Source organism: Coregonus clupeaformis, chromosome 4, assembly GCF_020615455.1.
Source record: "Coregonus clupeaformis isolate EN_2021a chromosome 4, ASM2061545v1, whole genome shotgun sequence".
NCBI lineage: Eukaryota > Metazoa > Chordata > Actinopteri > Salmoniformes > Salmonidae > Coregonus > Coregonus clupeaformis.
The window spans coordinates 13,598,790-13,624,447 of NC_059195.1; the positions used below are offsets into that span (position 1 = coordinate 13,598,790).

The window sequence follows — 25,658 nt, forward strand, 5'->3', positions numbered from 1 at the left end:
TTCAATGCGAACTTGCCAGACCTATTGGAGAAAACCCCCAAGGCAGGATCTGTCACAGTTTCACTCATTGGTTGGAAGACGATCAGAAACAATGTTAAATGCACCAAGATATAAACTGGAGTCAGTGTGTAGGGCGTCGGGAGGATTCTAGTGGTAACCAGATATCAATGCCAAGAGAGCTTTTTTTTTCCGTGACCGGATAATTGAACACCGAATTTATTTGCGACCATATCGAAAAATCTACAACGTTGTGCACCTGACTTCTTGGATTTGTTTAACCTCTAAAGGAGCATTTTTTATGTTCTTACCCCGAATCAATGCAGAATGCAAGGGCACAAGGTCCAACTGGACTGGATTACCGGATTACTGGACTGATTATAGGACAATTATCGGGCAAAAGTCCTTATCGTTCTCCAGATGTTCGTAAATGAAAGGAAAATGTAAGACTTGGTCCCGAATGAGCGTATTTATTTGGTGCATCTGCTTTACTTTATGGGTTGGTTCATGTGTACATAACCTGTATGCAACAGTGTGTAGCTCTCAGAAAAAGTATACTGTGTAGATGGTAGCTGACTATGCTGGAAAATGAATGGTTAAATGAATGACTATCTCAGTATTTTGCTGTAGGTAGGCTATAAGGGCATTGCGCTTTTCTACTGCCTAACCTTCAGCATAGAGCGATGTACAAACGTTTGTAACCTTGTAACAACAGGGGAAATCATAAACGCTTTAAAATCACTGAATATATTTTATTCACCGCACCAGCGAATCACGTCTGCCACATGTTAAATGTTGTGTTGCGTTAATGCGTGATATGTCTTTAGGCGTTCATCTTTGTTTACAGAAAGAGTTAATCATAGCTGTACGGCATGTGGAGGTTAAAAGGACAGCGGAAAGAGAGAAAATATATCAAGAAATCGATGTAATAACCTCTCCGTTGTGTTAGATACAAAACTACCTGTCTCGTGTGATTTTAGTCGTAGTGTGTTCGCTGAACAAATCAACAGGTTGGAAGTTAAAAAGGGAATTTTTAAGCACGCGCATCCTACACAGTAAATGGATATGCGTCTTCCTGTCATCTTTTTCCTTCTCTTTTGGGCTAAAGCCCGGACACTGACAAATCTCAATTATTCCGTTCCAGAGGAGCAGGGACCTGGAACTGTTATCGGAAACATTGCTAAGGATGCCGGATTTGGACCGGTGGAGAGAGGGGGGAAATCTAACTTTAGAGTTCTGGAGAATTCTGCTCCACATCTCATTGATGTGGATCCGGAGAGTGGGCTGCTTTTTACCAAACAGCGAATCGACAGGGAGACATTGTGCAGACGCAACCCCAAGTGTCAGCTCTCCATGGAAGTGTTTGCCAACGACAAGGAAATATGCATGATCAAGATTGATGTAGTGGATATAAACGACAACTCTCCCAGTTTTCCCTCAGATCACATCAATATTGATATTTCAGAGAATGCAGCTGCTGGGACACGTTTCCCTCTAACAATTGCGCATGACTCAGATTCTGGGGGAAACGGAGTAAAGAGTTATCAGGTCACCAGAGATGATTACAATACATTTTCTTTGGACTTGAAATTGAGGGGCGAGGGAACCATCTATCCTGAATTGGTGGTTCAGCGACCTCTAGATAGGGAGGATCAGTCCCATCACACCCTCCTTTTGACAGCCATTGATGGAGGGGAGAATCCAAGATCAGGGTCCATGCAAATCAATGTGAGAGTTACTGATTCAAATGATAATAGCCCCGTATTTGACAAACCCGCCTATGTGCTGGAGCTCCCTGAAAACTCACCACCTGGGAAAATGCTGATAGATCTGAATGCAACAGACCAAGATGAGGGCAGCAATGGACAGGTAGTCTATTCTTTCAGTGGATATGCATCTGATAGAGTCCAGGAGTTGTTTTCTATTGACCCCAACACAGGTGTCATAAAGATTCAGGGAGAAATTGACTATGAAGAGAATCCGACCATTGAATTTGACGTGCAGGCCAAGGACCTGGGGCCTAACCCCATCCCTGGCCATTGTAAGATTTCAGTCAAAGTGCTTGACAAGAATGATAATTGGCCTGTCATAAGTTTTGTTTCAGTCCGCCAGGGAGCTATCAGTGAGGCAGCGCCTCCAGAATCTGTCATCGCCCTGGTGAGAGTCACTGATAAAGATTCTGGGAGAAATGGCCAGCTCCAATGTAGGGTGCTTGGCAATGTACCATTCAGGCTGCAGGAAAACAATGACAATTTTTACACTCTGCTCACAGACAGACCTCTAGACAGGGAACTGAAAGACGAATATAATGTGACAATAGTGGCCAGAGACAACGGAATACCCTCCTTGAATTACACCAAATCGTTCACAGTGAAAATCTTAGATGAGAATGATAATGCACCACGTTTCACCAAGACAATCTATATGCTCCAGGTGCCTGAGAACAACATACCAGGGGAGTACTTAGGCTCAGTTCTGGCTCATGATCCAGATATAGGTCGGAATGGAACTGTGTCTTACTCCATTTTGCCATCGCACATCGGAGACGTGTCAGTTTACACCTACGTGTCTGTCAATCCTACCAACGGAGCCATATACGCCTCAAGGTCTTTCAACTACGAACAAACTAAGTTCTTTGAGTTCAATGTTCAAGCTAAAGATGCAGGGTCTCCTCATATGGAGAGCAGTGCCACAGTCAGGGTCGGTGTGCTTGACGTCAATGACAATCTACCATTTATTGTATTACCCCTCCTGATAAATGACACTGCGGAAATCATGGTCCCTAGAAATGTAGGCCTGGGGTACATAGTGACCACCGTAAGAGCGGTCGACCACGACTACGGTGAGAGCGGTCGACTGACCTACGAGATCTCAGAGGGTAACGAGGAGCACCTGTTTGAGATGGACCCTGTGGCCGGTGAGGTCAGGACTGCCCATGCTGTGTGGGAGGACGTGGCCTCAGCTGTAGAGCTGGTAGTGAAGGTAACCGATCACGGCAAGCCCCCGCTTTCTGCTGTGGCTAAGCTGATCATTAAGGCCAACACAGGAGCCATGGCAGGAGGGGAGTCCAGGGCTAGCGGGGAGCAGCAGCACTGGGACTTGTCCCTGCCCCTCATCGTCACCCTCTGCATCATCTCTGTCATGCTGCTGGCTGTCATGACTGCCATCGCTGTTAAGTCCAAGCATCAAGATAAGGAGGCTGGGAATTATAAGTGCCGCATGGCTGAGTACTCCAACTCCAATCCCCCGGTGGGGAAGGGCAAGAAGAAAAGGATCAACAAGAACGAAATCATGCTGGTGCAGAGCGAGATGGAGGAGAGGGACTCTGTGAGCAGGATGAACGTGGTGAGCAGCCCGTCTCTCATCACCTCGCCTATCTGTTTCGACTACCAGACGACCAGCCCGCTGCCTCTCACGCTGCCCAGGTCAGAGGTCATGTACCTCAAAACCACCTCCAACAGCCTGACGGCGCCTCGGGCTGGATGTCACTCAAGCTTCGCGGGGCTTACCACAGAGACTACTATGAATAGAATGTCAGTCATACAGGTAAGAAACAGTATCATTGTACTGTATTTATTCAGCCTTTTATTCTTCCTCATTCTTTCATGGTATTCTATACAAATCTGCCACAAGAGAGGTAATTGTTCAAATCAATACTCAGGCACCATGCAATCAGACATCCTTGTTATCGTTTGTATTCCCTGTCTGGCGCCCTATGATGTTGCAAATTGAAGGACAAAAAATGCAGCATGATACATCACAAGCATATTGAAGAAATAATATCTGAAAAGATACTGTATTTTGATACCGGTTGTTACTGTGCTAGAATAGACTGTTTGTGATCTACATTTCCTCCACAGAGATCCTAACCATTTTGAAATTGGCCCATTATGAATCACTTCTAGCAGCACCTTACAGGTGGTCTAAATAATCAGAAAACCATTTCTGTTAGATATGCAAACCATGTGGGTCTTGGACTGCACTGTTATGCTGCCACTGCCAGATCCGCCTGCCACAAGAGTGAAAACAAAACCTTGCCTGAAGTCTGGGATTGGCCAGGTGTTTGAACAGCTTGTCTGATCACATTAGTGAAATATTGTGTGCCAGACAGCTAGATGCACACAGCATAACCTTAGAATCCCATCTCTTGCCCTCCACAAACATGGGCCAGTTCCACAAATCCAAATCCAATGTTGGCAAGATAAGGCCATTAATAGGGTCCAGCCCTGCCTTGTAAAAGATGACAGGGCTGCTTATGCAAGCCAGCATATTAAATTGACAGGGAGTGCATGTAATTTTATTTAGCACAGCAGTCTTTTCAGTTGTAAATTATGTAAATATCTAGGACAGTCTCCGAGACAGTCTCATTTGGAGATGATAACACTGATGACAAGAGCTGGCGCTGTCACCAGTTGCTAGGGCATGTGGGTGTGATCAAAACAAACACATTATTCTCAAGATGAGAAAAAACAAGGATGCAGATGACAGTGGCTGATGCATTACTTCTCTCTCCCTCGCCAAACAGGCACATATGGACATAAAGGAGATTTGTTCTTATCAGGGTGCCACTGATAGCAGCTGCTCTCTCACACTGGAATATGCTTTATTAAAGCTAGAGTCCTTAATTTAAACAATAACAAAGCGGATACCCCGCCTCTGTTTTGATAAAAAGCTGAGGTATGGACCATTGAGAAATGTAACCACTCTCAAATTCATACAGAGCAACAAAAAAAAATGGATGTAGCAACAAGGATTCAATGTGTTCCTAAATGATTCAAATGAACAGATCGGAATGCAGGCCAAGCCATACTTAATGGAGGTGTCCTTTGAATATGTCATGTTGCTCAGATATACTGTTGCACACAGGAAAACAATTCTGGCGCACAATACACAAATAATTATCTCTCTTCTATTCTCAGACGGATAATTTTCCCTCGGAGCCCAATTATGCGGCCAACAGCCAGCCATTTGCTCAAAGGTAAGGCCGCTAAATGATAACTACCTGACGACCGCCATTTACATTCTAGTCAATATCAAGCCATCAGACCATGCATGTCAAATAGGGCGCGAGGGCGATCACAGGAAAGACAGACAGACACCACCACCAGTGAGTTATGTTTTTTTTTTCTGTCTCCTCATCCTGCAGCAGCTCAACATTTAAGGATGCAGAGCAAGCGAGCCTCCGAGACAGTGGCCATGGTGATAGTGACCAGGCTGATAGTGACCAGGATACTAATAAAGGCTCCCACTGCGACACTTCTGCCAGGGAGGCCCTCAAGATGAAAGCCACAGCAGTTAATGGCCAGCCTCTCGAGCAGGGTGAGTGGAAGCTCTCGTTCTGTCTGACATCTTGAAGATGCTTAACGGACCCTTGTATCAGACCCTTGTTTTCCCAATCACCGCACCAAGCCAAAATGCACTACAAACACATGTACACAGTCTGTCTATCCCCAATCCTACAGTACCACCCTCAGGGTAAAGCTAAAGTAAATAAAGATAGTACAGTGTACACCTCAAAGAGATTACTGAAATCATAATACTTAAACAAGATTTCAGCTGTATGAATTCTATGCAATTACAATTTAGTCATTTAGCACAGGGTTTCCCAGTCGGTCCTGGGGGCCCCCCGTGTGCACGTTTTAGTTTTTGCCCTAGCACTACACAGCTGATTCAAATAATCAAAGCTTGACGTTGAGTGCACCCAGATGGGGCCCCAAGACTAAGTTTGGGAAACCCTGATTTAGCAGACTTACAGTAGTGAGTGCATACATTTTCATACTGGTCCCGCGTGGGAATTGAAACCACAACCCTTGCGTTGCAAGCACCATGCTCTACCAACTGAGCCACACGGGACCAGCACGATCTACCATCTGAGCTACACAGGACCTACGCAGCAGTAATTAAATCTTAGCTCTATGAGGCAGCTTGATGGGATGTTATCTACTTCCTCAGAGTCAGATGAACTCATGGATACTATTGTTATCTCTGCATCCAGTATGAAGGAAGTTAGAGGTAGTTTTACGAGCCAATGTACTAGCATTCTAGCCGTTACCATAGACTTCCAGTCATTGCGCTACCGCTAGTTAGCAATTGCGCTAACGCTAGTTAGCAACTTCCTTCAAACTGCCCGCAGAGACATAAAAATGTTATCCACAAGTTCATCTGACTAGATAAAGGGCTTCATTGCCAAAATCCTGAAGTATCTCTTTAAATATATTTTTTAATGCATTTTCAGGATACATTTGAAAATATAAAGAATTGGCCAAATCATATATACATTTTAAATACATTTAAATACATCTTGACATACATTGCAAATTGTATTTAAAATGCATCTGAAAATGTATTTAAAATGCATTAAATATATTTTTGGAAAATATATGATTTGGCCAATTCTTTGTATTCTGGAAATGCATCTAAAATATATATTTGACATTTATATTTTTCAATGTCACATTAAATAAACTCTGCATTAAGAAATCTGTAAATATTTGATTGAAAACAATTCTGGAACAGAATCTGGGTTGTTGATTGCTTTGGTGGGGTGTTTCATCTGATTGCATACACTATATATACAAAAGTATGTGGACACCCCTTCAAATTAGTGGATTCAGCTATTACAGCCACACCAGTTGCTGACAGGTGTATAAAATCGAGCACACAGCCATGCAATCTCAATAGACAAACATTGGCAGTAGAATGGCCTTACTGAAGAACTCAGTGACTTTCAACGTGGCACCGCCATAGGATGCCACCTTTCCAACAAGTCAGTTCGTCAAATTTCTATCCTGCTAGAGATGCCCCGGTCAACTGTAAGTGCTGTTATTGTGAAGTGGAAACGTCTAGGAGCAACAACGGCTCAGCCGCAAAGTGGTAGGCCACACAAGCTCACAGAACGGGACCACCGAGTAGCGCGTAGCACGTAAAAATTGTCTGTCCTCGGTTGCAACACTCACTACGAGTTCCAAACTGCCTCTGGAAGCAACATCAGCACAACTACTGTTCATCGGGAGCTTCATGAACTGGGTTTCCATGGCCGAGCAGCCGCTCACAAGCCTAAGTTCACCATGCGCAATGCCAAGCGTCGGCTGGAGTGGTGTAAAGCTCGCCACCATTGGACTCTGGAGCAGTGGAAACGCGTTCTCTGGAGTGATGAATCATGCGTCACCATCTATGCAGTCTGACGGACGAATCTGGGTTTGGCGGATGCCAGGAGAACATTACCTGCCCCAATGGTGGAGGAGGAATAATGGTCTGGGGCTGTTTTTTATGGTTTGGGCTATGCCCCTTAGTCCCAGTGAAGGGAAATCTTAATGCTACAGCATACAATGACATTCTAGATGATTCTGTGCTTCCAAATTTGTGGCAACAGTTTGGGGAATGCCCTTTCCTGTTTCAGCAGGACAATGCCCCCGTGCACAAAGTGAGGTCCATACAGAAATGGTTTGTCGAGATCAGTGTGGAAGAACTTGACTGGCCTGCACAGAGCCCTGACCTCAACCCCATCGAACACCTTTGGATGAATTGGAACGAACACCGACTGCGAGCCAGGCCTAATCGCCCAACATCACTGCCCGACTTCACTAATGCTCTTGTGGCTGAATGGAAGCAAGTCCCCACAGCAATGTTCCAACATCTAGTGGAAAGCCTTCCCAGAAGAGTGGAGGCTGTTATAGCAGCAAAGGGGGGAACAACTCCATATTAATGCCCATGACTTTGGAATGAGCTGTTCGACGAGCAGGTGTCCACATACTTTTGGTCATGTAGTGTTTCTGTAAAGAGAAAGGAAATGTTGAATCAAATTGGGAAATAATGTAGATTGCTTGAGCGTTTATTGAACACATATTCAACTTAAGTTCAATCTTACCTTCAAAAATGACGCTGCTATCATTAAGACATCAGGCAGGCACCATCAGTTTGTACCATCGATGTTGCTGTGGACAGGGGAATTAGGGGGGTGTATTAATTGCAGATCAGCCATTTAGAATTCAAAATGATGTGCATTGGTTTGAAAAAGGATTGCAGCATGTCTAACATTTTTCTTCCAGATTTTTCTAGTCCATTCCCTTGGACAACATTCTTAGCATTGACTCACAAATCCAAGCCTTATTAATCTCTGCGTACACTTACTTTATGATCTTCCGGGCTGCACAGTAGATTCTTCCATTAAAGGTCCTGAACAGTCATTCTGAAAAGTACTTTTTCTCTCATGGCTAACTACCAGGAAATGTTAAAAGACAGGCTGAGTGGGTGGGGAGTTTATATTCATGAGCTTACCTTGACTGATAACTCTTTGAAACACCTACAGTGGGGAGAACAAGTATTTGATACACTGCCGATTTAGCAGGTTTTCCTACTTACAAAGCATGTAGAGGTCTGTAATTTTTATCATAGGTACACTTCAACTGTGAGAGACGCAATCTAAAACAAAAATCCAGAAAATCACATTGTATGATTTTTAAGAAATTAATTTGCATTTTATTGCTTGACATAAGTATTTGATCACCTACCAACCAGTAAGAATTCCGGCTCTCACAGACCTGTTAGTTTTTCTTTAAGAAGCCCTCCTGTTCTCTACTCATTACCTGTATTAACTGCACCTGTTTGAACTCGTTACCTGTATAAAAGACACCTGTCCACACACTCAATCAAACAGACTCCAACCTCTCCACAATGACCAAGACCAGAGAGCTGTGTAAGGACATCAGGGATAAAATTGTAGACCTGCACAAGGCTGGGATGGGCTACAGGACAATAGGCAAGCAGCTTGTTGAGAAGGCAACAACTGTTGGCGCAATTATTAGAAAATGGAAGAAGTTCAAGATGACGGTCAATCACCCTCGGTCTGGGGCTCCATGCAAGATCTCACCTCGTGGGGCATCAATGATCATGAGGAAGGTGAGGGATCAGCCCAGAACTACACGGCAGGACCTGGTCAATGACCTGAAGAGTGCTGGGACCACAGTCTCAAAGAAAACCATTAGTAACACACTACGCCGTCATGGATTCAAATCCTGCAGCGCACGCAAGGTCCCCCTGCTCAAGCCAGCGCATGTCCAGGCCCGTCTGAAGTTTGCCAATGACCATCTGGATGATCCAGAGGAGGAATGGGAGAAGGTCATGTGGTCTGATGAGACAAAAATAGGGTGAGTACAACCCCAAGAACACCATCCCAACCGTGAAGCATGGAGGTGGAAACATCATTCTTTGGGGATGCTTTTCTGCAAAGGGGACAGGACGAGGATGGATGGGGCCATGTATTGCGAGATCTTGGCCAACAACCTCCTTCCCTCAGTAAGAGCATTGAAGATGGGTCATGGCTGGGTCTTCCAGCATGACAACGACCCGAAACACAAAGCCAGGGCAACTAAGGAGTAAGAAGCATCTCAAGGTCCTGGAGTGGCCTAGCCAATCTCCAGACCTGAACCCAATAGAACATCTTTGGAGGGAGCTGAAAGTCTGTATTGCCCAGCGACAGCCCCGAAACCTGAAGGATCTGGAGAAGGTCTGTATGGAGGAGTGGGCCAAAATCCCTGCTGCTGTGTGTGCAAACCTGGTCAAGACCTACAGGAAACGTATGATCTCTGTAATTGCAAACAAAGGTTTCTGTACCAAATATTAAGTACTGCTTTTCTGATGTATCAAATACTTATGTCATGCAATAAAATGCAAATTAATTACTTAAAAATCATACAATGTGATTTTCTGGATTTTTATTTTAGATTCTGTCTCTCACAGTTGAAGTGTACCTATGATAAACATTACAGACCTCTACATGCTTTGTAAGTAGGAAAACCTGCAAAATCGGCAGTGTATCAAATACTTGTTCTCCCGACTGTATGTCAAGCAACTTGGATGCAGTGAACAGTGTTGCAGTAAAATCATCTCAAGCAAATGTGGTGATGCACAAAGCAACTCAAATTGTATCACTAACCAGGTTTCCATTCAACATTTTTATGTGAGTAAAGTACATGTTGGATAAAAAATATAATGACATGCCTGATGGAAACAGAACATTTTTCAGTAAACTTTCCAAATGTCGACAAAACAAAATACAAGGTGGGATAATTTTGTGTCGGTAAAATGAATTATATGAGAAATGTTGGTGGAAATGCTTTTATGCGTAAATATTGATATGATAACCATCATATGGAAGTAAACGTGGCGTCACGTGATGACATGTTGTGTGGTCCTCCCACTACGACTCGTCAGGAAAGCATGCAGTTTATTAGGCTACAGAAAAATTATGATGAACTTCACAGGGTGGTGAAAGTGCAAGGTGATGATCTTGATGCTCCTTTCCAATAAATATTAAGGGTCTTATTCTGGTGACATGATCATTGATGCTTGGCTGCCGTTTGACAAATACAAATAATCTCGCTCTTTAGTCCATAATAATGTCATGATGTAGACCAGGGATGGGCAACTGGCGGCCCATCCCTGGAATAATATAATAAACAAGGTGCAATCTCAAAATTTGGTTGTGCAACAGCAGTCAATCAATTAGCCCATGTCAGCAAAACATTTTTAGATTGGTAAATTAGTCTAGCAGCAGGCTATCTAAACTTGTAGTAAGCATTGTCTAATTACAAACCGGGGTGGGGCCCATTGATCATCAGCTATCATATGAAAAACGGCAAACATTTCTCTCCACCCTATGGCAAAATGTGTAGAATTGCAGGAAATGAACTTTTAAACATTTTTTTTTTATCTTCGCTGTCACGAGGGGTGTCGCTAAAACATCCCCCATTTGGCAGGTCTCTTGTGATGCAGTTCACAGCAGCAATGACGGATGTGTTGACTTGACAACTGCGTCTGAGTTTTGAACTACCCTTCCCCCCCTTTTGTTCCATGCTAGCTGAAGACCTAGCTAGCCAGTAACTAGCTAACACCAGACATGAATAGGGTAAACTTTTAATTATATTTGCTTACACCCCACAGTCAAATATTGGCACCAGTAGAGTAGCTATCTAGCTATATAAGCCACGCCCCTCTGCAAACTCGCCTTCTCCGATGTTGGTTACAAGGCGGTACTAGGTATGAGAATATCATGTTACCATTGATGTATTAAAATGAGAGTTAAGGTGATGTCACCTTGTCCCCTTAATAATGAATTCAAGTGTTTGACATGGGGGAGGGGACCAGTAACTTTATGATCAAACTTTATCAATGTAGAAGCAACAGTCATATTTCATACTTTGGTCATCATACTTTGATCTGGTTTCCTTCAAATATCATCCAATTTCATGAAAACATGATTTTGACTGTTCATGACCTATGGAAACAAAATGGAACAGACACATTTGAAGATTAGTAATTAGTTAGAAACATGACAGTCAAAGCTTACAAAGTCATGCAGCTCTAAATACAGTGCTATGAAAAAGTATTTGCCCCCTTTCTAATGTTCTCTACTTTTGCATATTTGTGATACTGAATGTTATCAGATCTTCAACCAAAACCTAATATTAGATCAAGGGAACATAAGTGAACAAATAACACAACAATTACATATTTATTTCATTTATTTCATAAACAAAGTTATGCAACACCCAATTCCCCTGTGTAAAAAAGTAATTGCCCCCTTACACTCAATAACTGGTTGTGCCACCTTTAGCTGCAATGACTCCAACCAAATGCGTCCTGTAGTTGTTGATCAGTCTCTCACGTCGCTGTGGAGGAATTTTGGCCCACTCTTCCATTCAGAACTGCTTTAACTCAGTGACGTGTGGGTTTTCAAGCATGAACTGCTCGGATTAGGTCTGGACTTTGACTAGGACATTCAAAAAATTCCAATTTGTTGCTTTTGAGCAATTTTCATGTAGACTTGATTGTGTGTTTTGGATCATTGTCTTGCTGCATGACCCAGCTGCGCTTCAGCTTCAGCTCACAGACGGATGGTCTGACATTCTCCTGTAGAATTCTCTGATACAGAGCAGAATTCATGGTTCCTTCTATTAATGCAAGTCGTCCAGGTCCTGAGACAGCAAAGCATCCCCAAACCATCACACCACCACCACCATGCTTGACCTTTGGTATGATGTTCTTACTGTGGAATGTAGAGTTTGGTTTTCGGCAGGCATTACTGGAACCATGTCGTCCAAAAAGTTATACTTTTGAATCATCTGTCCATAGAACGTTCTTCCAAGAGTCTTGATGATCATCCAGGTGCTTTTTGGCAAACTTGAGTCAACTTTTTGGACGAGATGGGTCCCATTATGCCTGGCGAAAACCCACACGTCACTGAGTTAAAGCAGTTCTGCATGGAAGAGTGGGCCAAACCAGTTATTGAGTGTAAGGGGGCAATTACTTTTTCACACAGGGGAATTGGGTGTTGCATAACTTTGTTTATGAAATAAATGAAATAAATATGTAATTGTTGTGTTATTTGTTCACTTATGTTCCCTTTATCTAATATTAGGTTTTGGTTGAAGATCTGATAACATTCAGTATCACAAATATGCAAAAGTAGAGAAAATTAGAAAGGGGGCAAATACTTTTTCATAGCGCTGTATCTTCACCTCTGAAGAAAAGAGAAATGGTGAATCAAATTTGAAATAAATATACATTGCTTGACTGTTTATTAAACACCTTAGTTAGCAAAAGTTAAATCTTACGTAAAAAAATGATGCTGCTATCTTTAGGATATCAGGCACTATCAGTTTGGATAATCAGTGTTGCTGTGGACAGGTTCATTAGTAATTAGGGTGGTCTATTAATTGATCAGCAGAATTAAAAGTGGCTGTATGGTTCTGCATGGTTCTGCAGATTTGCAGCTTGTACATTTAGTCCAAAATACAATTCTTACCTAGCATTGACGCGCACACACTTGCACTGCTTTAATTTAAATGATCATGTCTTCAGGGCAGCACATTCTCTCCATTCAGCTAATGGAAACAAAATAAGGCAGACACATTTGAAGAGTTATTGAAGTAGCTAGCTAGCTGGCTAATCGGCATACACAGTCATGTTAGGGATCAATCATTGGAAGATATAGCTAGGAACAGTTGGTTAGCCAACTTAGCCAATTTAGTTTTCCGCTACAGTATTTACAATTTGCTATTTTTACCTAGCTAGCTAGACCATAATACTCCTAATTTGTGTCTACTCTTACAAACAAAATCACACAATAAAATCACATGTAAAAAGAATGTGAAAAAACGTGGTTTTCAGAAAAAAATTTGTGAACACAAGTGTGAACAAATCACTTGAAAAATGTCACGTGGGAAAAACAGACACATGGTTTTCGGACACGTGTGAAGTTTCACATGGATTTTTCACATGTCATTTTTTTCACTTGACTCAGACACATGGTTTCCCAACATTTCACGTGATATTATAAGTTTCAAATGTGTGCTTTTGTAACTGGCGGGATTACAACCTTGGTCTCACACAACGTATTTTGAGTCGCAAGCGGGGCTACCTCATCACTTGACGATGAGCAACCATGACCGACTCATGTTCGTTACACTTTCACATGTGTATTTTCACACTTTAATGTCAACTGACATGTGGCGCCGGAGAAGATGGCTGCCGTTTTACAGCCCTCTAACCAATTGTACTATTATGTGTGTTTTTTCGCGTTATTTGTAATTTATTCTGTACATAATGTTTCTGCCACCGTCTCTTATGACCAAAAAGAGCTTCTGGATATCAGGACAAACATTACTCACCTCGTATTGGACTAAGATTTTTTCTTCAACGAGCCTGACGCGAAGGATATCCTACAGACACCCGACAAGGCCCAAATCCCCGTCATTCGCATGAGAAAGAGACGGAGATATCGTGGACGTAGGTCGGGGTGCCTTGTAAGGATCCGACGGCGAGCGAGTAAACTGCCTCTTCCATCAATCCTATTAGCCAATTTTCAATCATTTGAGAACAAATTGGACGACCTAAGATTATGGTTATCCTACCAACGGGACATTAAAAACTGTAATATCTTATGTTTCACCGAGTCGTGGCTGAATGACGACATGGACAACATACAGCTGACGGGATATACGCTACATCGGCAGGATAGAACGGCTGAATCTGGTAAGACAAGGGGTGGCGGTCTGTGTATATTTGTAAACAACAGCTGGTGCACAAAATCTAATACTAAGGAAGTCTCGAGGTTTTGCTCGCCTGAGGTAAAGTATCTCATGATAAGCTGTAGACCACACTATTTACCAAGATACTTTTCATCTATATTTTTCGTAGCTGTCTATCTACCACCACAAACCGATGCTGGCATTAAGATTGCACTCAATTAGTTTTATAAGGCCATAAGTAAACAGGAAAACGCTCATCCAGAGGCAGCGCTCCTAGTGGCCGGGGACTTTAATGCAGGGAAACTTAAATCTGTCCTACCTAATTTCTACCAGCATGTTAAATGTGCAACCAGAGGAAAAACAACTCTAGACCACCTTTACTCCACACACAGAGACGCATACAAAGCTCTCCCTCGCCCTCCATTTGGCAAATCTGACCATAACTCTATCCTCCCGATTCCTGCTTATAAGCAAAAACTAAAGCAGGAAGCACCAGTGACTCGGTTAATAAAAAAGTGGTCAGATGATGCAGATGCTAAGCTACAGTACTGTTTTGCTAGCACAGACTGGAATATGTTCCAGGATTCTTCAGATAGCATTAAGGAGTACACCACATCAGTCACTTGCTTCATCAATAAGTGCATCGATGACGTCGTCCTCACAGTGACCGTACATACATACCCCAACCAGAAGCCATGGATTACAGGCAACATCCACTCTGAGCTAAAGGGTAGAGCTGCCGCTTTCAAGGAGCAGGACTCTAACCCGGACGCTTATAAGAAATCCCGCTATGCCCTCCGACGAACCATCAAACAGGCAAAGAGTCAATACAGGACTAAGATTGAATCGTACTACACCGGCTCTGACACTCGTCGGATGTGGCAGGGCTTGAAAACTATTACAGACTACAAAAGGAAGCACAGCCGCGAGCTGCCCAGTGACACAAGCCTACCAGAGGACCTAAATCACTTCTATGCTCGCTTCGAGGCAAGCAACACTGAAGCATGCATGAGAGCACCAGCTGTTCCGGATGACTATGTGATCACACTCTCCGTAGCCGATGTGAGTAAGACTTTTAAGCAGGTCAACATTCACAAGGCCGCAGGGCCAGACGGATTACCAGGACGTGTACTCCGAGCATGTGCTGACCAACTGGCAAGTTTCTTCACTGACATTTTCAACATGTCCCTGACTGAGTCTGTAATACCAACATGTTTCAAGCAGACTACCATAGTCCCTGTGCCCAAGGACACTAAGATAACCTGCCTAAATGACTACCAACCCGTAGCACTCACGTCTGTAGCCATGAAGTGCTTTGAAAGGCTGGTCATGGCTCACATCAACACCACTATCCCAGAAACCCTAGACCCACTCCAATTTGCATACCGCTACCAACAGATCCCCAGATGATCAATCTCTATTGCACTCCACACTGCCCTTTCCCACCTGGACAAGAGGAACACCTACGTGAGAATGCTGTTCATTGACTACAGCTCAGCGTTCAACACCATAGTGCCCTCAAAGCTCATCACTAAGCTAAGGATCCTGGAACTAAACACCTCCCTCTGCAACTGGATCCTGGACTTCCTGATGGGCCGGTCCCAGGTGGTAAGGGTAGGTAACAACACATCTGCCACGCTGATCCTCAACACGGGGGCCCCTCAGGGGTGCGTGCTCATTCCCCTCCTGTACTCCCTGTTCACCCATGACTGCATGGCCAGGCACGACTCCAACACCATCATTAAGTTTGCTGATGACACAACAGTGGTAGGCCTGATCACCGTCAACGATGAGACAGCCTATAGGGAGGAGGTCCGAGACCTGGCCGTGTGGTGCCAGGTTAACAACCTCTCCCTCAACGTGATCAAGACAAAGTAGATGATTGTGGACTACAGGAAAAAAAAAAGGACTGAGCACGCCCCCATTCTCATCGACAGGGCTGTAGTGGAACAGGTTGAGAGCTTCAAGTTCCTTGGTGTCCACATCACCAACGAACTATCATGGTCCAAACACACCAAGACAGTTGTGAAGAGGGCACGACAAAGCCTATTCCCCCTCAGGAGACTGAAAAGATTTGGCATGGGTCCTCAGATCCTCAAAAAGTTCTACAGCTGCACCATCGAGAGCATCCTGACTGGTTGCATCACCGCCTGGTATGGCAACAGCTCGGCCTCCGACCACAAGGCACTACAGAGGGTAGTGCGTACGGTCCAGTACATCACTGGGGCCAAGCTTCCTGCCATCCAGGACCTGTATACCAGGCGGTGTCAGAGGAAGGCCCTCAAAATTGTCAAAGACTCCAGCCACCCTAGTCATAGACTGTTCTCTCTGCTACCGCACAGCAAGCGGTACCGGAGCGCCAAGTCTTGGTCCAAAAGGCTTCTCAACAGCTTCTACCCCCAAGCTATAAGACTCCTGAACAGCTAATCATTGCTACCCGGACTATTTGCACTGCCCCCCCCCCACCCCCACCCCCACCCCCCTCTTTTACGCTTTTACGCTGCTGCTACTCTGTTTATTATTTATGCATAGTCACTTTAACTCTACCCACATGTACCTCAATTACCTCGACTAGCCGGTGCCCCCGCACATTGACTCTGCACCGGTACCCCCCTGTATATAGCCTCCCCTTTTTTTATCTTTAAAAAATGCATTGTTGGTTAAGGGCTTGTAAGTAAGCATTTCACTGTAATGTCTACACCTGTTGTATTCGGCGCATGTGGCAAATACAATTTGATTTGATTTGATTTGATTTGAACTAGGGCTGTCAAACGATTACATTTTTTATTGAGTTGCTAAAATTGAGCTGTAATTTATGTTGGATGTTTTCAGTGTATTTTGAACGCTTTCAGACAATGTGCCCCCCAAAAATGGTGCATTAAATTACAAAAAGTTAACTGATTAACTCTGAAAGTGCTTATTTTAACATGTTAAACAGGATAAATAAGGAGAAACGGAGCGCTAGCTTCTCTGTTGTTTTCACTGGGCTTATTCCAACGGTCACTGACCAACGTATGAAGAACAGAGGCGTGCGTCTGCAGCAGTAACACTCCAAATGGATGGCTCAGAAATATGAAATAATACTCACTTGAATATTTATACTCAGGTAGGCTAAGTTACATTTTTACAGAATGGCATTACAGAATTTGCATATCCATATGTGGAAACATTGCTACTGCAACATGTTAACAGCACCTTTTCACATGTAAGGAGAATAACAAAATTTCACCACCACATGTGAACTTGCAATTCCACATGTGAAAGTTAGATTTTAATGATGTGAATGTTTCTTACATGTGAAACGGCAAATGTGATTTTACATATCCGATTTTCACATGTGAAGGTTTTTAACATGTGAAACTGCAATTCATATGTGAGGTAAAAGCATGTTTTTTTCTCACCCATCGACACACAACACCCCATAATGACAAAGTGAAAACATGTTTTTAGACATTTTAGCAAATGTATTGAAAATGAAATACAGAAATATCTCATTTACATAAGTATTCACACCCCTGAGTCAATACTTTGTAGAAGCACCTTTGGCGGCGATTACAGCTGTGTCCTTTTGGGTAAGTCTCTAAGAGCTTTGCACAGCTGGATTGTACAATATTTTCCCATTCTTCAAGCTCTGTGAAGTTGATTGATGATGATTGCTAGACAGCCATTTTCAAGTCTTGCCATAGATTTTCAAGCCGATTTAAGTCAAAACTGTAACTAGGACACTCAGGAACATTCCATGTCGTCTTGGTAAGCAACTCCAGTGTAGATTTGGCCTTGTGTTTTAGGTAAATTCAACTCCCAGTCTCCCAGCAGACTGAACTAGGTTTTTCTCTAGGATTTTGCCTGTGCTTATAGTTGTATTCCGTTTCTTTTGTTCCTAAAAAAAACTCCTTAGTCCTTGCTGATGACAAGCATACCCATAACATGATGCAGCCACCACCATGCTTGAAAATATGAAGTGTGGTACTCAGTGATGTGTTCTGCTGGATTTGCCCCAAACATAACACTTTATATTCAGGACAAAATTAATTTCTTTGCCACATTTTTTGCAGTGTTACTTAATTAATAACTTCACCATGCTTAAAGTGATATTCAGCTTCTGCTTATTTTATTTTGACACATCTACCAATCTTTGCGAGGCATTGAAAACCTCCCTGGTCTTTGTGGTTGCATATGAGCTTGACATTCACTACTTGACTGAGGGACCTTACAGATAGTTGTATATGTGGGGTACAGAGACTGGGTAGTTATTCAAAAATCATGTTAGACACTATTATTGAACATGCAACTTATTATGCGATTTGTTAAGCACATTTGTACTCCTGAACATATTTAGGCTTGCCATAACAAAGGGGTTCAATACTTATTGACTCAAGGCATATCAGCTTTACATTTATGTATTAATTTCAAAAATGTTCTACAAACAAAATTCCACTTTGACATTATGGGGTATTATGTGTAGATCAGTGTCACAAAATCTCAATATAATCAATTTTAAATTCAGTCTGTAACACAACAAAATATGGAAAAAGTAATGGGGTGTGAATCCTGTCTGAAGGCACTGCAGCTAGTAGTGAATCTAGCTAGCGCTAACGTTAGCTTGCTAGCTAGCTAGCTTTGCTGAGTTTGCACACGTAAAAACGAAGCTAGAGTAAACTACTCATTTCCGTAGGCATAGCTATGTGTTCATTTTAAAATCGGAAACTTACTTGACAGTGCTTTCCCTGCCTCCCCTCGTGGAGCTTTGGCTGGGACTCTTCAGTTCTCAATTCAAACGGAAAACGACCATTATGTGATCGTGATGTCATAAAAATGTATGTGAAATTCTTAACATGCATTTAGACAAAAACATACATGTATTTGGAATCCATTTTGAGTACAGGAAATATATTTCAATGTATATTTTTTCTGCGTGGGAGTCCTGTTGCAGAAATGTTGATCTGCGCTGCCAAGATGATATGAAGACACCAGAGTAGAAAGTAGATGATAGTTAAGAGGATAAAAGGGTCCATTGGCTGAAGGAAAGAATGTTCAAACATCCTCTACCGGCTTCAGCATTCAAACGAGCTCATATGCATAGTAAAGTGTATCTCTATGGCTGTCTCATTTGATCATTTCATTATTTGATTATGAACTTCCTGCAAGCTTGAATTGGAAGACAGGGACAAAAGAGCATGACAGACTCTTTCAATACAAACAGACAGGTAGCATTTGGCGGCTCCTGACAGAATGTTTTCATACAGCTTTTCTGTGGGCGACATTCTCAGTTGCCTTGTCTGGAATCTTAAATGGAATGTTAGAATGGACTGTTAGAATGGACATGTAAAAAATTGAAGTATTTCATACCAGTTATGTCAAGTCTTGTTGACGTGCTCAATAGGCAACATACAATCATTGATGAATTTCAATTTCCACCAGTCAAGTCCTTTTCACCACTGGTCGGATTATGATTGGTTTATGTAGCTCTTTTCCTGCGTGATATGATGCATATAAAAGATGAGGCACGTCTCCCATAAAAGTCAGTTTGTCTGCAGTCGGAAAGATAATGGAGGACTTGACTGAAGTGGGGCTGGCTCTCATTTCCCTCAGTGAGAGACAGAAGTGTCTTGGAATTGAATGGCTATGGTCATCAGATCCCTGTGCAGTACTTTCCACTCCATTTGCATTGCTATGAGCTGTTTGTTTGTGGCATGCTCAGGAGGACAGCGATGGGAACACTGTTGTGGTTGCCAGGGGGAAGTGTGGGATTATGTGTGTGTGTGTGTGTGTGTGTGTGTGTGTGTGTGTGTGTGTGTGTGTGTGTGTGTGTGTGTGTGTGTGTGTGTGTGTGTGTGTGTGTGTGTGTGTGTGTGTGTGTGTGTGTGTGTGTGTGTGTGTGTGTGTGTGTGTGTGTGTGTGTGTGTGTGTGTGTGTGTGTGTGTGTGTGTGTGTGAATGTGTTAGGGGAAACGGCAGGACCATGCTCTCTCTGTGGGAGGTATAAATTCAATCACACTTTTCTGGAGCACATATTTCTGAGTCTGATTCTCCTGCCCCTGTGTTCAAAGGCCAATCAAATGGAAAGATATTGAAAGAGATGTTTCATATGTGCAGAGTGGAATTTACACACAGCACTGATGCTTAGTTGACTGGAATGTCAATTAATTTAAAGGCCTGCATTTTTAAGATAAGAGAAATGCAAAGAACTGGGGCAATGCATTTAATATTAATTGCTTACGTTAATGCTTTTTTCTGATGTACTCTGAGTTGTGTCTTTGGTTGTAGAAAATGTACAGCAGTTTAAAAGGGAAGCTAATTGTCACATTAAATGTGTACTGTAAGGGTTTGTCAGTTTTACATTGAATTTACATTGAGTTTGCAGACAGTTCATCCTCCAAGCACGAAAAGAGACGGTTTCTGCATTATGTATATTTTCTATAGGTCACAGCGCACACATACTGGTGTGTGGGAAGTGTAGATATATGTTCTTTATCTCTAGGAAAATAAGTATTGAAATCCAGCAACTTGTACAGGATCATAGCCTGGAACAGTAGTTTAGACTTAATGCAAAGAGCACTATACCGGAAACCGAGCAGTCTTTGAATCGTATCCCCACAAGCCCTAACACAAAATGCCACAACAGTGGATTAAGTAGTGTTTTTGTATTTTCACCTCTATTGAAGACTCCAGTCTCCTCTCAGCTTTGATACAGGTAATGTATGCACCTGTGTGTCTCTCAATAGCTTCCCCCTCTGAATATGTATTGTCTCCAGGAGAAACCAGGTGCATACATCTTGGGGTTCTCTGTTGCTAGGCTTTTTCTGTTTCTATTTATAATGACCAGGCAGGTTATTTTCTTGGAAAACATGTTTTTCCCTTCAACTTAACCATAGTACACCACCCATGTGATCCGTTTAAATGGGTCCTTTGTGTCCCTGGCTTTTAAAAAGCATCCACAAGGCATACCACTGCAATTGTAGACCCATTAAACATGATTAGTCCTCGAACTCTAAGGTGCCTTAAGATATTTAAATTACACTGACTGTGGCAGGTACATGGCAAGGCACATCCAGTCTACTCTTGTTATTTTTTGTAAGATCCCAATGTCTTTAGGAATAGCTACAGTACTGTATGAACAAGGGAAGGAGGTAACATACAGATGTAGGATCTTCATTTGAGCCAGTTTGCTACAGCAGGAAAATAATCCTGCGGCAACAGGAAATGTGAATTATTATGTTGATTATAATTAATGGCCATTTCTGTAAGGGTTGATATATTTTTCGTAAGGGAAAATCAAGTCTGAAATTTCAAATAGGAAATTACAACTTTCAGAATCCTTTTTTACACATAAAATACACTACAAGTTTTACATTTCCTGCATTGCAACAGGGTGATCCAGTTAAGATCCTACATCTGTATGGTTGGTCTGTGTTGTGCGAGACATGACACATCCGCATTATCTGTGCAAGGGTGTGAAACTCGTTTGACATAAACACACAAATCCTGATAATGAAGAGCTATTGTTTCAGGCCAGGTGTGCTTCTTTGCCTGTGAAAATAAACGGTCACTGTGAGTCGAGATATGACAGTTTCCTATATTTAACCACTTGCCATATGTGTTGCAAAATAAACATAAAATGCCTTGTTAGCGCCTATCTTAACGGGTGCTCATACCTTTATATGAATTCTTAATTGTCTGAACTAATTTGAATTCAAAGCATACAGTGAGAAGGCAATGCAACACAGGCTTTTTAGTTCTCTCAGTCCAAAATATAAAGTGCAAATGCTTCTATGAACCTTTTCAATACACAGACCTCTCTCTTTACGTCATTGTCAAAGGCTAGTTTTTTTGTGGTCTTTTTATATGTATATACAGTACCAGTCAAAAGTTTGGACACACCTACTCATTCAAAGGTTTTCTTTATTTTTACTATTTTCTACATTGTAGAATAATAGTGAAGACATCAAAACTTTGAAATAGCACACATGGAATCATGTAGTAACCAAAAAAGTGTTAAACAAATCAAAATGTATTTTATATTTTATATTCTTCAAAGTAGCCACCCTTTGCCTTGATGCCAGCTTTGCACACTCTTGGCATTCTCTCAACCAGCTTCACCTGGAATGCTTTTCCAACAGTCTTGAAGGAGTTCCCAAATATGCTGAGCACTTGTTGGCTGCTTTTCCTTCACTCTGTGGTCCAACTCATCCCAAACCATCCCAATTGGGTTGAGGTTGGGTGATTGTGGAGGCCAGGTCATCTGATGCAGCACTCCATCACTCTCCTTCTTGGTCAAATAGCCCTTACACAGCTTGGAGGTGTGTTGGGTCATTGTCCTGTTGAAAAACAAATGATAGTGTCACTAAGCGCAAACCAGATGGGATGGCGTATCGCTCCAGAATGCTGTGGTAGCCATGCTGGTTAAGTGTGCCTTGAATTCTAAATAAATCACAGACAGTGTCACCAGCAAAGCACCCCCACACCATCACACCTCCTCCTCCATGCTTCACGGTGGGAACCACAAATGCGGAGATCATCCGTTCACCTACTCTGCGTCTTATAAAGACACGGCGGTTGGAACCAAAAATCTCAAATTTGGACTCATCAGACCAAAGGACAGATTTCCACCGGTCTAATGTCCATTGCTCTTGTTTCTTGGCCGACCTTCATGTCTGTCATTTCTCTTTGCTTATTTGAGCTGTTCTTGCCATAATATGGACTTGGTCTTTTACCAAATAGGGCTATCTTCTGTATACCACCCCTACCTCTGTAGCTCAACTGGTAGAGCACGGCGCTTGTAACGCCAAGGTAGTGGGTTCGATCCCCGGGACCACCCATACACAAAAATGTATGCACGCATGACTGTAAGTCGCTTTGGATAAAAGCGTCTGCTAAATGGCATATTATATTATATTATTATTATACCTTGTCACAACACAACTGATTGGCTCAAACGCATTAAGAAGGAAATAAATTCCACAAATTAACTTTGAACAAGGCACACCTGTTAATTGAAATGCATTCCAGGTGACTACCTCATGAAGCTGGTTGAGAGAATGCCAATAGTGTGCAAAGCTGTCATCAAGGCAAAGGGTGGCTACTTTGAAGAATCTAAACTTTTTTGGTTACTATATGATTCCATATGTGTTATTTCATAGTTTTGATGTCTTCACTATTATTCTACAATGTAGAAAATAGTAATACAAATAAAAAGATCCTGGAATGAGTTGGTGTGTCCAAACTTTTGACTGGTACTGTATGTAAAACTGATGTGTTTTTTTCCTCTGACTGGAGATGAAAGGCAGACAAAAACAAATGCACCGGGCACTTGACTGTAGTCTGTGGTTCGTCTACCTTGGTGGATATGCCTTCAAAGCACAGTGATTGTAATGTGTGGGATCTATGTTGCAGTTTTGCAAAATCGAACTGTTGTCGTTTTGTTCTCCCTTTTGATTTAATATGCATTTTGAACTCACATATTCTCTTGATCTTGGTCCTGACAGACTGGAAATTGGAGTGGTTGTACTTATTCCCTAGAAATTATTTATTCATTTTTCTATGCTTTTCATTTCAGTATGTGTGGGAGGACATATGGGGTCTCTATTGTGAGATTGAGCTGGCTCTGAATTAAATTGTATTCTTTAACTTGCATATTTAATTATACTTTGTAAAGTGATCATCAGTCATTTAATGAGAACTTTGTAACTCTTTCCTTAGGACAAGGCAGATCTGTTCACTGCACAGATGAATGTCGTGCGCTGGGCCATTCTGACAGATGCTGGATGCCAAAGTTACATGTAGGAAGCCAAGCAGACAGCGCCGATAATCGCACCAACCTTTTCATCCCAGTGGGAATGGAGGCCATGGTGGAGACAGAGATTTATGGCAGCCTCAACCGCAGCGCAGCCAGAAAAACCCTCAGCACGTTCGGGAAGGAGCAGCGGGACAGCATCATCCTAGTAGCCAACGTCAAACCCTACTTAAAGTCTCAGCGCGGCCTCAGTCCCCTGCTGCAGGAGTGCTCCTCCATGTCCAGCAGCCCCACCAAGGGGGACACACCCCTGGACTCCCCCACCAAAGGGCCCAGGGAGGAGGTGGGGAGGGACGGGGAGGGGGACTCAGACAGCAGTGCCTACGGACCCCCAGATGGCCAGTGTTCACCGCCCCATACAGAACTGGAGGAGCCGTCGTACCTGTCCTGCGACCTCAGTCCCAAGTCCCTGTCCAACAGCCTTATCCACAGCTCTGGGATCAGATCTGGGATCATCAGCCAGGAGTGTGGGGGGACGGAGTACGTCAGTCTGGACCAGCGGGAGTCTGGGAACTGAAAGGTCAGAGTCTGAGCCTTGCTCTCATTTGGCCGCCGTGTGATGAGGTCACAGATGAATGATGGAGGGGTAATTTGTTTTGACCCAGCAAGGTTCCAGACATGCATTGTATAACCAAAAACCATCAGACATTAGCTATCTCTTTTTTTATTCTGTGGTTTGTTGTTTGAAGTAAAGTGTGTTTCCTTGGTTCTGACTGCTGTGAGCGGAAGGGGAAGAAAACCATTGCTTTCATGCGATTACGTGTTTTCATGGTATACCCTTCAATTTAGATGTCCGTGTTTTGCACATTTCAAGCTCCAATTTTGTGAGGCTGTTGAACGAATTGCTCCTGTTAAACTATTGAGTCCTGTCTGCTTATGTACAGTGATATGCTTTTGTCTTCACTTACTATATTGTATGAGAAACATCATTTTGGATATTTCAGACAATTGAAATACATATCATTCAAGTATAATACAATGTGAAGTGTCTTATGAACGTTTAAAGGCGACTCTGCTCTGGTAGAATAGGGAATGTCACTTTTCATCAAACAATTTGAGGTTCCTGAAAAATCTAACCGTTTTTTATGAATGTATTTGTAATTTTATTGTCGTCTTCTCTGCAGTTTATGTGCAAATAAGCTGAGCTTTCAAGTGAATATAAGCTACTGTACTTGTTGTTATTAAATTTGTATACACATGTGCTACTGCGAAACATGGAATGTAATTATTTTTGACAAATGGTGCCTCTAAAGCTATCAAGCTTTATTATGCCTGAGGATCATAATTCTCTCTCCAAGGTATGGTTCAAGGGCTGACATGATTTATCTTGCTTAATCAACTGTCAGAAAAAGCTGCAACCCCACAAACACACACCAACACAAGCCGTGACTATTTACAATAGCGGTCGAGACCCCACTCTCAAGTTAACTTAATATTATCATACTCTTAACCGCAGTCACCTTTCTTTTTACACACCAACTAATTATCTTTAACAGCAAACAAATGAAATCGGACAATATGAAATGCTTTACAGATGTTGGATTTTAATTTGATCACCCTGTTGCAGGATAACATTCTGCAATTTTAAACTTGTAGTGTATCTGTGGTTTAAAAAGGGTTCTGAAGATTGTAATTTCCACTTAGGAACAATGTATCAACCCCTACAAAAATGTCCATTAATTATCATCCACATAATAATTCACCTTTCCTGTTGCTGCAGGATTATTTTTCTGCTGTAGCAAACTGGCTCAAATTAAGATCCTACATCTGTAGTTTATGCAAGATGTGTTGACCTCAGCCCACTAGTGTACCTCATTAAACTGCAAATCAGCTGAACCT

General features: G+C 42.5%; 1 protein-coding gene across 1 annotated transcript; it reads left to right on the plus strand.

Moving 5' to 3' along the window:
* On the plus strand, window positions 1-25,017 carry LOC121552993 (protocadherin-17-like). Its single transcript, XM_041866093.2, has 4 exons — window positions 1-3,543; window positions 4,917-4,975; window positions 5,144-5,316; window positions 23,726-25,017. The coding sequence occupies exons 1-4, from the start codon at window positions 1,057-1,059 to the stop codon at window positions 24,334-24,336; spliced, it is 3,330 nt and encodes a 1,109-aa protein (XP_041722027.2). The 5' UTR covers window positions 1-1,056; the 3' UTR covers window positions 24,337-25,017.
* Window positions 25,018-25,658: the final 641 nt, after the last annotated feature.

Bases quoted from the DNA above. Each gene is read 5' to 3' on its own strand.
- LOC121552993 (XM_041866093.2), top strand. From the start codon at position 1,057: ATGGATATGCGTCTTCCTGTCATCTTTTTCCTTCTCTTTTGGGCTAAA. The intron at 4,976-5,143 runs GTAAGGCCGCTA...CTCATCCTGCAG, and splicing joins AGCCAGCCATTTGCTCAAAG to CAGCTCAACATTTAAGGATG. The intron at 5,317-23,725 runs GTGAGTGGAAGC...CTCTTTCCTTAG, and splicing joins TGGCCAGCCTCTCGAGCAGG to GACAAGGCAGATCTGTTCAC.